At 45.0% G+C, this 17089-nt stretch overlaps 1 protein-coding gene across 1 annotated transcript in view; it reads left to right on the top strand.

The window, feature by feature from the left end:
• KCTD10 (potassium channel tetramerization domain containing 10) overlaps positions 1-12809 on the top strand; it is a gene marked incomplete at its 5' end in the record, with an annotated part of 34864 nt that extends 22055 nt beyond the window's left edge. Inside the window, 2 exons of the mRNA XM_079718143.1 lie at positions 1236-1431; positions 12015-12809. Coding sequence (XP_079574269.1) covers positions 1236-1431; positions 12015-12239 — 421 coding nt within the window. The 3' untranslated portion in view covers positions 12240-12809. The remainder of the gene's footprint in view (positions 1-1235; positions 1432-12014) is intronic.
• Between the last annotated feature and the right edge of the window lie 4280 nt (positions 12810-17089).

Below are 17089 nucleotides of genomic sequence, written 5' to 3' on the forward strand. Positions count from 1 at the left end.
TTGTTCCCCTCAGATGAGGGTGGCCTTTTTGCACCTCTAGAATGCCCAGATGGATTGATAGATATGAAATCTAATTCACACATACCATAAAATTCACCGTTTAAAAATACACAATTCAGTGTTTTTTAGTATATTCAGAGTTGTGCAACCATCACCACTTACCTAATTCTAGACCATTTTCATCACCTCAGAAGGAAACTTGTACCTGTTAGCAGTCGCTCCCCATGTCCCCCCCACCCTCTTATCTCCCCCAGCCCTAAGCAACCACTATTTTGCTTTCTGTTTCTATGAATTTGCCTACACCGGACATTTCATATATGTAGAATCTTATAATATGTTGCTTTTTGTGTCTGGCTTCTTTCACTTAGCATAACGTTTTCAAAGTTCATCCATGTTGTAGCACGCATCAGTACTTCATTCATTTTATGGCTAAAAAATATTCCATTGTTCAGACAGACTACATTTTGTTTGTCCATTCATCAGTTGATGGACAGTTAGGGTTGTTGCCACCTTCTGGCCTTTAGGAATAATGCTGCTGTGGACATGCATGTACACATACATGTTTTCATTTCTCTTGGGTGGATACCTAGGAGTGCAATTGCTGGGTCATATGGTAACTCTACGTTTAATCACTTGAGGACCTGCCGAACTGTTTTCCAAAGTGACTACGCCATTTTATGTTCCCACTAGCAATATATACAGGTTTCTAGAATGCCTTTTGGCTCTTGGGAACATGTGACTCTAAATCAGGAACTTATGGGTTGTAGGGGTATTCGATGAAGTTACTCAAGACTCATAAACGGACCCAGGATCAAAAGTCTCCCTCGGGCAGGTCACTCAGCCTCTCATGTGGCTCCGTGGGGCTCTCCTCCATGTCCCCCACCTGGTGCCTCTGCCTGCAGACCCCATGGTTTCAGCATTTCATTCCTGGCTGTTGCACAGCAGGGCGTCTGCCCTAGCACGCTGGTGAGGAGTGCAGACTTAGAGGCCAGAGCTGTCTTTTTGAGGCTCAGCTCTGCCATTTACTAGTTTTTGGCCTCAGGCAGTCCCCTAATTTCTCTGACCCTAGCTTTCCTTTGAGCTTTGGGGATGGTAGTGCCTTCTTCACGGGCTTACTGTGAGGTTGAAAAGGGATGGTGGAGATGATGGGCCCGGTGTGTGGAAACACTCCCCCACTAGTGGTGGCTGTTAACACCAGCTTGTAATCAACCACCTTATCAAATGCTCTTTTGCAGCAATTCTGACGACAATATGTTGAAGAACATCGAACTGTTTGATAAGCTGTCCCTGCGCTTTAATGGAAGGGTCCTGTTCATAAAGGATGTCATTGGGGACGAAATCTGCTGCTGGTCCTTCTACGGCCAGGGCCGCAAGATCGCTGAAGTCTGCTGTACCTCTATCGTCTACGCCACCGAGAAGAAACAGACCAAGGTAAGTGCCTCCAGAGGACAGTTCTGAGTGGCTAGTCTGAAATCTGTATTTGAAAAACTTCCCTTTCTCCTTGAGCAAAATACACTTCAAGAGGGAAAGGCTCTAAAAATGCTTTCCTTGGCTCATGACTGCTCATTGTTCAAATATTCATTCTCTTTTGGGCCCTGGAAAGATCCAAATGTAGGCTTGGAAAAACAGAATGGCGTTTCCTCTCTGACACCCAGTAAGTATAGACAGTCATACTGCTCCTGGGTTCCTTTTCTGTAAAGGTTGATTCAGACGGGTCCTTGTACCCGTGTGTACCCTGCTGCCTGCATTTTCTCCTCTGTCATCAACGATCTGACCCCACCTGTGCCAGCTCCTTGCCGTCTTCCGCTCAACGCTGTTTCCCACCACACTGGCCCCATCCATCTCACTCATCAAGAGCAGTGCTACCTTCAAGGTCTTGACCTTGGCCTTCTAGTCGTGAGCTACTACTTCCTTGTCATCTGTCCTCCTCTTACCCACCGACTTGGGCAGCCCTCCACCCTCACGGGGCCCTCTCAGCACTCCTCGTGAACCTGGGTGGCTTCTTCCCAGCACATGACTGCCTGACTGATCTGGACTCTGGACCCATTTTTATGTCATCCTCTGCAAACCAGTGGACCTGACCTCTCCCTTGGCTTCTGTCCCTGTGCTGTTTTGCAAAGCTAGATCATGCTGAAGAGTGTGGTTAGAGATCTGGTCCACTGTTAATGGATATTTACTCCCTTTAGGTTTCTGCTTGCCTACCCTCCTCCTTAGGCTATGTGACTGGGTTTTTTGTTTTTTTTGTTTTCCTCCCTTCTTTTTTTTTCTTTTTATTGAAGTATAGTTGATTTATAATGTTGTGTTAATTGCTGTACAGCAGAGTGACTCACTTATACATATATACATTCTTTTTCACATTCTTTTCCATTATGGTTTATCACAGGATATTGAATATAGTTCCCTGTGCTATACAGCAGGACCTTGTTGTTTATCCATCCTATATATACTAGTTTGCATCTGCTAATCCCAAACTCCCAATCCATCCCTCTCCCATTCTATTCTCTGTGTCTATGATTCTGTTTCATAGATAGGTTCATTCGTGTCATAATTTAGATTCCACATATAAGTGATATCATATGGTATTTGTCTTTCTCTTTCTGACCTACTTAGTATGATAATCTCTAGTTGCATACATGTTGCTGCAAATGGCATCATTTCTTTATTTTTTATGGCTGAATAGTAGTCTATTGTATATAGGTACCACATCTTCTTTATCCATTCATCTGTTGATGGACATTTAGGTTGTTTCCATGTCATGGCTATTGTGAATAGTGCTGCTATGAACATAGGAGCGCATGTATCTTTTTTTGAATTATAGTTTTGTCTGGGTATATGCCCCGGGATTGCAGGATCATATGGTAATTCTGTTTTTAGTTTTCTGAGGAAATTCTCTACACTGTTTTCCACAGTGGCTGCACCAACTTACATTCCTACCAACAGTATAGGAGGGTTCCCTTTTCTCCACACCCTCTCCAGCATTTGTTATTTGTAGACCTTTTTCTTTTTTGTGAAGGTATTTTATTTAATTTTTTTGTGTTTAATTTTTAAAGTTTTATTTTATATTGGAGTATAGTTGATTAACGATGTTGTGTAGACTTTTTAATGATGGCCATCCTGACTGGTGTGAGAATGTAGTTCATTGTAGTTTTGATTTGCATTTCTCTAATATTTAGTGATGTTGAGTATCTTTTCATATGCCTATTGGCCATCAGTATTTCTTCTTTGGAGAAATGTCTCTTTAGGTTTTCTGCCCATTTTGCGATTGGTATGTTTGTTCTTTTGTTGTTGAGTTGTATGAGCTGTTTGTATATTTTGGAAATTAAGCCCTTGTTGGTCGCATTATTTGCAAATATTTTCTCCCATGCTGTAGATTGTCTTTTCGTTTTGTTTATGGTTTCCTTTACTGTGCAAAAGCTTGTAAGTTTGATTAGGTCCCATTTGTTTATTTTTGTTTTTATTTCTATTGCCTTGGGAGACTGACCTAAGAAAACATTGGTATGGTTTATGTCAGAGAATGTTTTGCCTATGATCTTTTCTAGGAGGTTTATGGTGTCATATCTTACATTTAAGTCTTTAAGCCACTTTGAGTTTATTTTTTTGTGTGGTGAGAGGGTGTGTTCTAACTTCATTGATTAACATGTGGCTGTCCAATTTTCCCAACACTGCTTGCTGAAGAGACTTCTTCCCATTGTATATTCTTTCCTCCTTTGTTGAAGATCAATTGACTGTAGGTGTGTGGGTTTATTTCTGGGCTCTCTGTACTGTTCCATCGATTCATATGTCTGTTTCTGTGCCGGTACCACACTGTTTTGATTACTGTAGCTTCATAGTATTATCTGAAGTCTGAGATGGTTATGCCCCCTGCTTTGTTCTTTTTCTTCAGGATTGCTTTGACAATTCTGGGTCTTTTGTGGTTCCATGTGAATTTTAGGACTATTTGCTCTAGTTGTGTGAAAAATGTCATGGGTGATTTGATAGGGATCATGTTAAATCTGTAGATTGCTTTAGGTAATATGGCCATTTTAACAATATTAATTCTTCCAACCCAGGAGCATGGGATATCTTTCCATTTCTTTGAATCATCTTCAGTTTCCTTTATTAACGTTTTATAGTTCTCAGCATATAAGTCTTTCACCTCCTTGGTGAGGTTTATTCCTAAGTATTTTATTTGGGGGGTTGTGATTTTAAATGGTATTGATTTTTTTACATTCCCTTTCTGATACTTCATTGTTGGTGTGAAGAAATGCAACCAATTTCTGTATGTTAATCTTGTGTCCTGCTACCTTGCTGAAATTCATTTACCAGTTCTAGTAGTTTTAGTGTGGAGTCCTTAGGGTTTTTCTGTATATAGTATTATATCATCTAAATATAATGACAGTTTTACCTCTTCCCTTCCAATGTGGATACCTTTTATTTTTTTTCTTATCTGATTACTGTGGCTAGGACTTTCAATACTATGTTGAATAGAAATGGTGACAGCGGGCATCCTTGTCTTGTTCTAGATTTTAGAGGGAAGGCTTTCAGCTTTTCACCATTGAGTATTGGCTGTGGATTTGTCATAAATAGCTTTTACTATTTAGAGATATGTCCCCTCTATACCCACTTTGGTAAGAGTTTTTATCATGAATGGATGTTGCATTTTTGTTAAATGCCTTTTCTGCATCTATGGAGATGATCATGTGGTTTTTGTCTTTTGTTTATGTGGTGTATCACATTGATTTGCATATGTTGAACCATCCTTATGAATTTGGGATGAATCCCACTTGGTTTTTTTTTTTTTTTGTGGTACGCGGGCCTTTCACTGTTGTGGCCTCTCCCGTTGCGGAGCACAGGCTCTGGACGCGCAGGCTCAGCAGCCATGGCTCACGGGCCCAGCCGCTCCGCAGCATGTGGGATCTTCCCAGACCGGGGCCCGAACCCGTGTCCCCTGCATCGGCAGGCGGACTCTCAACCACTGCGCCACCAGGGAAGCCCTCCCACTTGGTTTTGATGTATGATCTTTTTTATGTGTTGTTGGATTTGGTTTGCTAATATTTTGTTGAGAATTTTTGCACCTATACCATCAAAGATATTGGCCTGTAATTTTCTTCTTTGGTGGTGTCTTTGTCTGGTTTTGGTATCACAGTGATGGGTGGCTTCATCGAATGTCCTTGGGAATGTTCCCTCCTCTTCAATTTTTTGGAAGAGTTTGAGAAGGATAGGTATAAGTTCTTGTTTGTATGTTTGGTAGAATTTGCCTGTGAAACTGTCTGGTTCTGGACTGTTGTTTGTAGGGAGTTTTTAAATTATAGATTCTATTTCAGTTCTATTGATTGGTCTGTTCAAATTATGTATTTCTTCTTGATTGAATTTTGGTGGGCTGTATGTTTATAGGAACTTGTCCATTTCTTCTAGGTTGTTGAATTTGTTGGCATATAATTGTTCTTAGTATTCCCTTATGGTTTTTTGTATTCCTGTGGTATCAGTTGTTATGTCTCCTTTTTCATTTCTAATTTGTTTGAGTTCTCTCTCTTTTCTTCTTCGTGAGCTTGGCCAGAGGTTTATCAATCTTGTTTATCCTTTCAAAGAACCAGCTCTTGGTTTTATTAATTTTTTTATGTTGTTTTTTAAATCTCTATTTATTTCCCCTCTGATCTTTATTATTTCCTTCCTTCTGGTGACTAGATTTTGGTTTTTCTTTTTCTAATTCTTTTAAGTGGTAGGTTAGGTTGTTTATTTGAGATTTTTCTCGTTTTTTTGAGGAAGGCCTGTATCTCTATGAAGTCCCCTATAAAAACTGCTTTTGCTGCATCCCATAGATTTTGTATGGTTGTGTTTTCATTGTCACTTGTCTCAAGGTATTTTTTAATTTCCTCTTTGATTTCATCATTGACCCATTGGTCTTTTAGTAGCATGTTGTTTAGTCTCCGTGTAATTTTTTTTTCTCATTTCTTTTTCTGTGGCTAATTTCTAGTTTCATGCTGTTGTGTCAGAAAAGATGCTTGAGATAATTTCTGTACTCCTAAATTTGTTGAGGCTTGTTTTGTGCACTAGTATGTGGGTCAATCCTAGAGAATGTTCCATGTGCACTTGAAAAGAATGTGTATTCTGTTTTTTTTGGAGGTAATGTCATGAAAATATCAATTAAGTCTAACTGTTCTATTGTATCATTTAGTATTTCTGTTGCCTTATTGAGTCTCTGTGTGGAAGATGTGTCCATTGATTTGAGTGGGGTGGTAAAGTCTCCCACTGTTGGCTTGGCCAAAAAGTTCGTTCAGGTTTTCCTGAAAGATGTTACAGAAAAACCCGAACGAACTTTTCGGCCAACCCAATATTGTATTCCTGTCAGTTTTCTCCCTTTATGTCTATTAGTATTTGTTTTATGTATTTGGGTGCTCTTATATTAGGTGCATATATGTTGATGAGTATAAAATCCTTTTCTTGTATTGATCCTTTTATAATTATATAGTGTCCTTCTTTATCTTTCTTCATGGGCTTTGGTTTAAAGTCTGTTTTTGTTTTTTGTTTTTTTTGGTTTTGTTTTTTTTTTGTGGTACGTGGGCCTCTCACTGTTGTGGCCTCTCCTGTTGCGGAGTACAGGCTCCAGACGCGCAGGCTCAGCGGCCATGGCTCACGGGCCCAGCCACTCTGCGGCATGTGGGATCTTCCCGGACCAGGGCACGAACCCGTGTCCCCTGCATTGGCAGGCGGACTCTCAACCACTGCGCCACCAGGGAAGCCCTGTTTTGTCTGATATTAGTATTGCAACCCCCACTTTCTTGTCACTTCCGTTTGCATGAAATATCTTTTTCCATCTCTTCACTTTCAGTCTGTGTGTGTCCTTTGCCCTGAAGTGGGTCTCTTGTAGGCAGCGTATTGTAGGCTCTTGTTTTTTTGTTTTTTGTTTTGCTGTACGCGACCTCTCACTGTTGTGGCCTCTCCTGTTGTGGAGCACAGGCTCCGGATGCGCAGGCTCAGCGGCCATGGCTCACGGGCCTAGCTGCTCTGCGGCATGTGGGATCTTCCCAGACCGGGGCACGAACCCGTGTCCCCTGCATCGGCAGGTGGACTCTCAACCACTGTGCCACCAGGGAAGCCCTGGCTCTTGTTTTTTTAATCCAATCTGCCGTTCTGTGTCTTTTGACTGGAGCATTTAGTCCATTGACATTTAGGGTAATTATTGATAGATATGTATTTATTGCCATTTTAAACCTTGTTTTCCTGTTGTTTTATATTCTTTGTCCCTTTTTCTTTTTGTTTTTCGTTTTGTGGCTTGGTGATATTCTTTTGCATTATACTTATGTTCTTTTTGGTTTTTGTGAATCTATTGTATGTTTTTGATTTGTGGTCACCCTGTTTTTCAAGTATGTTAAGCCCTTCCTACATATATTTGCCTTAGACTGGTGGTCATATAGGCTGAAACACATTCTAGGGGGAAAAAAATCTACATTTTCTTACTCTCCTCCCCAGCATTTTATGATTTTGATGTCCTCTTTGACATCTTCACGTTCATCCTTTTGCTGTTCATTGTGGTTATCATCACTTTCGTAGAAAATATTTTGATTTTTTTTTTTTTTAATCTGTGTAGTGGCTTTTTTTTTTTTTTTTTTGGCTGTGTTGAGTCTTTGTTGCTGCTCACGGGCTTTCTCTAGTTGTGGCGATTGGGGGTTACTCTTTGTTGTGTTGTGAGGGCTTCTCATTGCGGTGGCTTCTCTTGTTGTGGAGCATGGGCTCTAGGCGTGGGGGCATCAGTAGTTGTGGCACGTGGGCTCAGTAGTTGTGGCTCGCAAGCTCTAGAGCACAGACTCAGTATTTGTGGCTCATGGGCTTAGTTCTCTGCAGCATGTGGGATCTTCCCGGGCCAGGGCTCGAACCCATGTCCCCTGCATTGGCAGGCGGATTCTCAACCACTGTGCCACCGGGGAAGCCCTGTACTGGCTTTTTTAAGTGATTTATTTTCCAATTGTGATTTTCTCTTTCCTATAGATTTTTACTTCTTTTCTATTTAGAGAAGACCTTTCAATATTTCCTTTAGGATAGGTTTAATATTGCTATGTTCTTTTACTTTTTCTTGTCTGAGAAATTCTTTCTCTCTCCTTCTATTCTAAGTGATAGTCTTACTGGGTAGAGTATCTTAGGTTGCAGATTTTTTCCCTTTTAGGACTTTGAATATATCTTGCCACTCCCTTCTGGCCTGCAACGTTTCTGTAGAGAAATCAGCTGATAGTCTTATGGGGGGGTTCCCTTCTAATTAACCCTGTTTTCCTCTTGCTGCCTTTAGAATCCTCTCTTTAACTTTTGCCATTTTTATTATAATACGTCTTGGTGCAGGTCTTTTTGGGTTTATCTTGTCTGGGACTCTTGAGCTTCCTGTACCTGGGTATGTGTCTTTCTTTAGGTTTGGGAAGTTTTCAGCCATCATTTCTTCAAATATATTTTCGATCCCCTTTACTCTTTCTTTCCCTTCTGGAGTCCCTATTCTGCATAGGTTGGCACACTTTATATTATCCCACAGGTCTCTTAGATTGCTTTCGGTTTTTTTCCTTTGGCTTTCTATCTGCTGTCCTGATGGGGTGATTTCCATTATTTTATCTTCCAGATCACTTATTCATTTGCATTATTCATTCTGCTATTCATTGCCTTTAGCTCAGCTTTCGTCTCTGCAAATGAGTTTTCTAATTTTTTTTGGTTCCTCTTTATAGTTTCTACTTCCTTTTTACAGTACTCTGCGTTTCTTTCAATAGGTTTTCTTAATTCCTTTGGTATTTTCATAATCATCTTTTTGAAATCAGTGCCTATTAGACTGAAGGGGTCTGTTTCACTCTTTGTTCCTTCAGGGGTCCTTTATCTGGGAGTAGTTCTTTTGCTTCTTCATTTTACATATTTCTCTTTGTGAGTTTAGGGGAAACAATTGTCTACTGTGGTCTTGGAGGGCTCTTTATATGTGGGGTCATCCCTGTGTAGCTTTTGTGAGTTTAATATATTTGGCGTGAGGGCAGTTTTTAGTATGGATGCCCGTGGCCTTTTTCTTCAGCATGTGCTGGTCGTTATCCCCTTGATGGGGGTGTGCAGATGCAGTGGCTGATGCCCAGTCCTGGGTTCTTGGTGGCGGTGGGCAGCTCAGGCACACCCCCAGAGCACACGATGGGCGTGATGGCATCTCACAGCCACTCCTGGAGTTTGGGCGGGCAGCGGTGGGGGCCCTGCAACCCTTCCTGGGGTCCAGGAGGGAGGTGGTGGTAGCCTGAAACCACTCCTGGTGTCGGGGGTGGGGGGGTGCTGCGACTGCTCCTGGAGCCCATGCAGGTAGTATCCTGCCCTCTGCAAGCACACGCACAGAGAAAAAGGCTACAATGCAGATCCCACCCCTCCCCTCATGCACCCCCCAAACAATGGCGACTGGCCTCTAAGGTGGCCCAGGCTTCCCCTGCATACACCCCCAGCTGTGATCACACTGGATTCCAGCCCCCCCGGTCCGTCTGCACAACATGCCAACCCCAGTCCTCTCCCCAGTTCTGATCTCTGAAGCCCGAGTTCCAGCACTGGCAGACTCGTGTGTCAGGCTGGGGAGTGCAGGGCGGCAGCACTGACTGACTGACTGTGCAGTCCTCCGTCTGCTTTGGCTGACGCCAACCAGCTGCTGTTTTCTCCTCTGAGGCTCAAGCTCTCCTTCTGTCCCGGCCCATCTCCCCACCGGTGAGGGGGCTTCCCAGGGTGCAGGAACCTTTCCTCTTTTTCACAGCTCCTTCCCAGTGACACAGGTCCTGTCCCGATTCCTTTCTCACTTTCTTTTCTTTTTCTTTTCTTTTCCTTTTTCTTTTTTCTTTCTTCCTACCCAGTTTCGTGGAGATTTTCTTGCCCTTTCAGCAGTCTGAGGTCTTCTGCCAGTGTTCAGTAGATATTCTGTGAGAAACATTCCACATGTAGATATATTTTTGCTGTATTTGTGGGAGAAGGTAAGGTTCATGTCCTACTATTCTACCATCTTGATTGTGCTTTTTTTTTTTTTTTTTTTTAAATCATCCCATACACTGTGTCATTTCCTTTTCAACTTATCTGGGGAAATCTCATGACCAGGAACACATGCAGCAGGTCATGCCTCTAGTCACCTTCATACAGATCTGTAGGTCATCTGCTCAAGTTATTATCCTCACTGCAGTCCAGGGAGCCCACAGCTCTGTGTGATGCTAGAGCAGCCTCAAAGGCAAAATGCAAATGAGAGAAAATCAGACCACAAAGTAGAAACCAGAGTTAAAATCTTTTTTTAACTTCTTTTTTCCTTTTTTAAAAGGGTACGTGGTTTTTTTGTTTGTTTATTTTTGGCTGCATTGAGTCTTTGTTGCTGCGTTCAGGCTTTCTTTAGTCGCAGCAAGCAGGGGCTACTCTTCGTTGCGGTGCACGGGCTTCTCATTGTGGTGGCTTCTCTTGTTGCGGAGCACAGGCTCTAGGCACATGGGCTTCAGTAGTTGTGGCATGCGGGCTCAGTAGTTGTGGCTCGTGGGCTTAGTTGCTCCATGGCATGTGGGATCTTCCCGGACCAGGGATTGAACCCCTGTCCCCTACATTGGCAGGTGGATTCTCAACCACTGTGCCACCAGGGAAGCCCTTTTTTTTTTTTTTTTTTTTTTTAAACTTCTTAGAACATTTGATTCATGAGTATTTAGAATGTATCCTAAAAGGTATGTATTGTTGTCAGGTAGCCAGGAAGGGAAAAACACTGAGTTTCTTTTTTTTCCTTTCAAAGATAGTGGGGGGACCAGAATTATTCACTTTTTCTCTTAACAAGACGTGCCTCTTTTCTTTTTCTTTTCTTTTTTCTTTTTTTTTTTTTTTTTTTTGCGGTACGCGGGCCTCTCACTGTTGTGGCCTCTTCCGTTGCGGAGCACAGGCTCCGGACGGGCCTAGCCGCTCCGCGGCATGTGGGATCTTCCCGGACCAGGGCACGAACCCGCGTACCCTGCATCGGCAGGCGGACTCTCAACCACTGCGCCACCAGGGAAGCCCGTGCCTCTTTTCTTTAGGGCTGTGAATTCCACCTGTAACCAGACTCTCCATTTGTCATAGTTTGGTTTTTTATGTACATGGATTGCCTCTGCCCTTGGATATTCAAAAGCTAATCATAATATTGATTAAACTTCAAAATAGTGACTTTACGTTTTTAGAGCTTAACAGCGAGCAAAGGCACTCAGAGACCTCGTGGTTGGATCCCAACTGTGTATAGATTCGTGGACGGGTTCCAGAGTGAGCCTGTGCTCTTGTTCGTGCAGCTGGTTAGTGGTGGAGCCGGGGTGGAGGCCAGAATCCCTCTCCTGGCTCCCTTCGCTCTGCCTCTTGTCCCTCAGGGCTCCTTCCTTTTTCCAGGGAGTTGGTGTTGGGATGGCTGCCCCTTCAGGCACAGTTTCCTCTCCTTCCATCCCACACTTCCGGGACCTGTGCTTTGGAGCTGACACTCATGGTTCCTTGTCTCCCGTAACTGCACAGATGTTCCACTTGGGTTTTTGCATAATCGGTATCTTCCCTGGCAGAACATTTCAAGTGCTTTACCAGTTCTTACTGATTGCCTGGGACCCACCTCTAGTTCACGGCGCCTGACCCCAAAGGGCGGTAAGCGCACGCAGCGCTTTACTGAGTGGGAGGGATTGTGTCCATTTTATGAGGGTCCCCAGCTGGTCCCTGTTCAGAAAGGACGCTGCTTTAAGGTGTGGAATGCCTCGTGTACAAGGGTGCAGCCCTGATTGTTAGAAGCAACACATTGGGAATGACGTAAATGTCCAAAGGAAGGCAAACTGGGGGGCAGAGAGGGCAGGGAGATGTTTCACTGTGTCCCTTTTGTCTCTTGTGAATGTAGCGCCATGTGTAAGTGTTGTGTATTGACAATAAAAACTGCTTTAAACGTAATAACGACGGTCTTACGGAATCTTAGGGGCCTGGTGTAGACAGATGGCCCTGCTCAGAAGTCCTGGGTGGTGGCGGAGCTGGTGGGGTGAGGGGTTTGAGATGCTAATGTACCTGCCTTGTGTTTTGTGGGGCTACAGGTGGAGTTCCCTGAAGCCCGGATCTATGAGGAGACCCTGAATATTTTGCTGTATGAGGCCCAGGATGGCCGGGGACCTGACAACGCACTCCTGGAGGCCACGGGTGGGGCGGCCGGACGCTCCCACCACCTGGACGAGGACGAGGAGCGGGAGAGGGAGCGGATCGAGCGCGTGCGGCGGATCCACATCAAGCGCCCGGACGACCGGGCCCACCTCCACCAGTGAGCGGGCAGGGGGCCCCCGACGGCACCCCGCCCGCCCCGCTCCTCCCCGCTGTGCACTGATTCCCTGAGAGCTCCCGGGCCTCCCGCTTCCCCCCGCGTCCGGAGAGACTGCCTAAAAAGCCAGATGACGATTTTGGTATTTCTCGACCAGGTGAATGGATTGTCTTTACCCAGGTGAACACACCCCTGCTATTGACCAAGCTGGGTCCAAGGTCTCTGCTTTCCTGAGAATCCAAGAAGCACTGGAGCCAGGCTTTCCTGGTTCTGGAGGAAGAGGATGAATGGGTGTGGTGTGTATGTGAGAACTTGTCTGCGGTATTTATTTCTGTGGGTGTTGACTGCCTCTTTGAGCTTCTTGGGTCGCCTTCCCTCCAGGGTTCGGTTTGTCAACTCTGAGACGAGTCCTGTAGTCGGTGGTCAGCAGCGGTGTCTGCGAGCTCAGTGTTTCCACCCCAGCACCCTGGCCCCATTCCCGTGCCCGGCACAGGCTCCACGGCTTTGCGAACAGCCCATCCCGCCTCGGGCATCGATCCTAGAGCTTGTTGGTGAAGGACCACAGCTCGTGGCAGTGGAGATACCACCTGGGGGTTCCTGCCTCTCAGCCGCTGTTCCTAGTGTGGCTCTGGATGCCCAGCTCTGTTGAACAGGCAGGCCTGTCGCCCCTTCGGCTGGTCTGTGGGCTGGTGCTTGTTGGGACCCCGCAGGGTCTGGCCGAGAGCAGAGCTGCCCCTTCCCCTGCCCTCCTCGTTGACCCACTCCATTCCAGGAAGGCTGCCTGGCCTGCTTACGGGCACAGCGCACAAACCACTGCCCGGTGGGCTCCATTCCTTCCTCCTTGGCCTTGTGCCCCGTTAAGCAGGGCTTACTGCCCCCAGCGGATGCCCTGCCCTTTGTTCTGGTGTCCAGACAGGACCACTGCTCACACCAGCAGCCTCAGGACGGCTCACCTGCTGTCAACGCAGCCGTCGCCTGGAGATCCCTTCCTGTCTCTCTGATTCTTACACAGTGTGGAGTGGCCATTGGTGAGCAGACGGAGAGGACGTGCAGATCCTTTTGGGTCCGGTCAGTGTGCGTGTTCATGTTTGTTTAAGGGACGTGTGCAAATGTGGATGAGGATGTGTGCCCATGGTGCCTGGGTGGCCCGCGCTGGAGCCCTGCTGTCTGCATGGCGCTCGTGTGGGACGGACGTTCTCGGTTACCTACCTCCCTGTCTCCACGCCCGTGACGCACAGAGGGAGTGGTGACGAACGTGGGTGGTTGAGACTAGGCTGGTAGAGTAGTTGCAAGGAGATTCGGACGTGTGTAAGGTATGGATGGGTTTTGTCTGCTGTTCAAGGGAAACGTTTCCATTTTATACCAAAGGTATTAATACGGGCAGCCTTTGATACAGTGTATTCGAACAAAACGAGTTTATATTTTGAAATGGTTTTTACAGCTTAGACTTTGTACATCCTGCCCTACTTGTGACAGTTGTATGCCTTTATTTTGTATCCAGCAGCAAAGCCTACAATAAAACTTTAAAACAATCATGACCCAACCTAAAAATCATGTATTGGGTAGATGCTTTTTAAACTGTTGTGTGGGAAACTTTCATATTAGGCCATTTGGACTTTATTAAGTGCTAAGGAGGGGAGGGGAGGGGAGGGGGCTTAAATAATGTTTTGTAAATACTTTATACTGTTTAAGTTTTAAACACCAACCCTGCTGTTTGGGTTGAACTTCTTTAGAAAGTTAAAGTGAATGTCAGTTCTGATGTTTTCTGTAGGAATGGAAAAGCCATCATGTAAGTTCTGTTTTTCAAATGTTTACGTGAAGAGTAACTAACTTTGTGGAACAGTCTGATTAGTTGGGGCTTGTACACCTTATGACCAAATGTTTCTGGCCGTCTCTCTACTTTCACATTTCCTTCAACTTTGCACTTGTAGTTTGGAGTCTTTGCTTCCCTGGGGTATGAACAAGTTCATGAAACATTCCATGGTGAGTGATACTGTTAGTTGCATACAGCCGTGAGCTGACCATGACAAAGTGTTGGCTGGTCCAGGCTCTGTTATCAAACATATTCTACAAAGAACTGATTTCTTATGTGAGCACTAAAGGGCAACAAAAGTCAATATTTGTATTTAAGAACCATCCAAGTAAAACAAACACTGGCCTAAGATTTGGTGAAGAGCGAAGTTTTATTTCACTGTAATAACTTAACAATGGAAAAAGCAGAACAGCTTTGGGTCCCTCGTAATGAGGCTTTTTTTTCAAATAAGTCATCTGATTGTGGTGACTGGGGGCCTTGCCTCTCCATCGTCCTCCTGTAATGGCTTAGCAGGGGGGGGGTCGCTGTGCAGGTACCCTGGCCCTCCCTCTGGAATGTGTGTTCTCTAGGGCTCCACCCAGAGTCACTGTAACACGTCTGTGTCACTAACCTTTCTGTCTCTTTGTGCCATGGAAAAAAACGCTATGAGCTTCAGAAGTAGTCACTGTGTGTTGTACAAGCATCTGTGGACATATGTAAAATAAAAGTTATATAACGCTTCTACTTAAATCTGTTTTTCTGGGTCTTTTCAGAAACACCCAGCACAGTCCAGCCACTGAACTGAAGTGCAGTTCACAGGAAAGAGAGCAGAGATCCCACCTTCTACTTCACCACCTAAAGGTTGCTGCTCAGGGTGGAAAAGATGAGTCATTTTTCCATAGTGTTTGAACTCAAACACTGGAAGGAAGTCTTGGGTGGAAATGCTGCTGGGCTTGTGAAACAGCAGTTGGCTGCTGTTGCCCCCGACTGCAGGTTTGGGGTGGGGAGAGCTACACCTCACCACGTGGAACCTAAAGCCGTGAAGGAATTGGGTATGTTTCTGAGTTCCATTTATTTAAAGCAGAATTCAGATTTTGCAACTTTATGCTCTCAGACCACGTATAATACTTCATTGTGCCTCAGGGGCAGCATGACAAAGAGAATCTGTCATCCCCCCATACTGACACGTTCAAGTGCCCGTCAAGTGTAGGTCCTATTGGGGATGTTTAAAATCACCCCCTTGGGTGACTTGAGGTTGGCTCCCTAAAGAGAACATGCAGTGTGACGGAACACCTGAGGGTTTGGCCTTTGGCATAAGATGCCACTCTGCTTCTTCAGGGACGATCCTTTTCCTAGAGCTGCTGGAACCTTTGCTTGAAGGTGTCGCTAGCTGGACCAAATTCAAGCTTCCTGGGTGCTTTCCTCAGTTGCAGCAGAAATGGCGATGGGAGAGATCAGACGTCATCCTCCATCAGGACTTCATGCGGACCGACACCTGGGGAAGGTACACGCTGAGGTTTAGAGGTCTCTCCTCTCACTCAGGAGGCGGCAGTTAGCGGTGCAGCCGCCCGCATGGCTGAGGGGGACGTGGACGAGCCGCGAGCGGCCAAGCCCCGCCCCCCGCACCGTCTCCTGCTCCCCCCCTCCCGTGAGACAAGCCACGTCCAGAAGTGGACTCACTGAGGCCTCTCAGCTTCAGCCTGAGCCAGCCAGGGAGGAATGGAGGTAAGTTTACAGCATGTAAACTGAAAAGTCACCTTATACTTTACATTAAAACTCATGCTTCAGTATTTTAACTTGTCCCCAAAGGAGTTAACGGTATCCGGGGGCAATTACATGTACTCTTTGTCCACAAAACAATTTCATCGTTAAATGTGTATGAGACAGTCCATGTTGTCAGACCATTTTTTGGTTTGTATATATATACCAGGTATTCATAATTGGCTACAAACTACGTTTTAAAGATTCATCCCCCTCAGCTTTCAGTTTGTCATTTGCCAGCAGAATTGGATCAGACTTGCTAGGGAGGGCAAAAGCACCGAGCACTCAGGCTCGACTTCTTAAGATGCACCTGGTTCCCAAACCTCTCCTCCTCAGTCCTGGGATCCTTGTTTTCCAGAGCCCAGGCCTCATCCCCAGCCAGTTACGTCATGGTGTCGGGGAGCGGGTCGGGGGAGACACACACACTGGTATTTTTCGAAGCTCGCCAGGAGTTTCCCCCGTGGAGACTCACTTGAGAACCACATGATAGGGCACAAGGCCTTTGACACCCAGTGAAGAGTTGGGCTTTGACATTTAATATTGTGAAAAGTTTAATGTCAACTTCTGGTTCACTGACAAATGTGAGTAAACTGTTTTCCTTTTCATCCAGTTTTGAATGTACACCTCTAGTACCCATTCCTTCCTATTTTTCAACGTAGAATCAGGGACAGAGGGAGAAATAAACTAGATTCTGATTCTGATCAATCGACAGGAGGACTGAAATTGGGAGAATTTTAACCTATAGTCTTATTTGAAACTGCTTACACCTCCCGCTCCCCAGACACGGCCACTCACCACTGTTAACTGTCCGTTTTTATCTTTATAGATTTGTTCTTCTGGTCCGGTGTCAAAAACTATTGTGCCTTCTTTTCCAGGACTAATATAAAACTGTAAACTTAAAATACACAAAGTGATAAATTACTGGCATACTCTATTTTTTCCTTCAGCTTTGGGTCTGCAAAAGAAATTCACTTGTGGTGCTTACTAGTTTCAAGATCAAATTCCTGTTTCATTACAGAGTTTTATTGTCTATTTGAGTAATCGAAAGAAAACCGTTTCTGCAACTGGGAAACTGGCCACGCCTTCCTGTAGTTATTTTCAAATCAGTTTAGCACAGTTCTTCCACAGGCATCAACAGCAGAGGTGTGGTTGGCACCTGCTCTCGCCCAGGGGAGGGGGGGGTCCCCCTTTCACTGGGTGACAAATTCCCTTAGGACCATAAGCACCTCCTTTGAAAACTAGATGGTGAGACCACTGTTCATTCCCTTGGGTGAATAAGTGATCACTGACTTCATTTCTGTGGA

The sequence above is a fragment of the Hyperoodon ampullatus genome (assembly GCF_949752795.1).
Source record: "Hyperoodon ampullatus genome assembly, chromosome: 13".
Taxonomy (NCBI): domain Eukaryota; kingdom Metazoa; phylum Chordata; class Mammalia; order Artiodactyla; family Ziphiidae; genus Hyperoodon; species Hyperoodon ampullatus.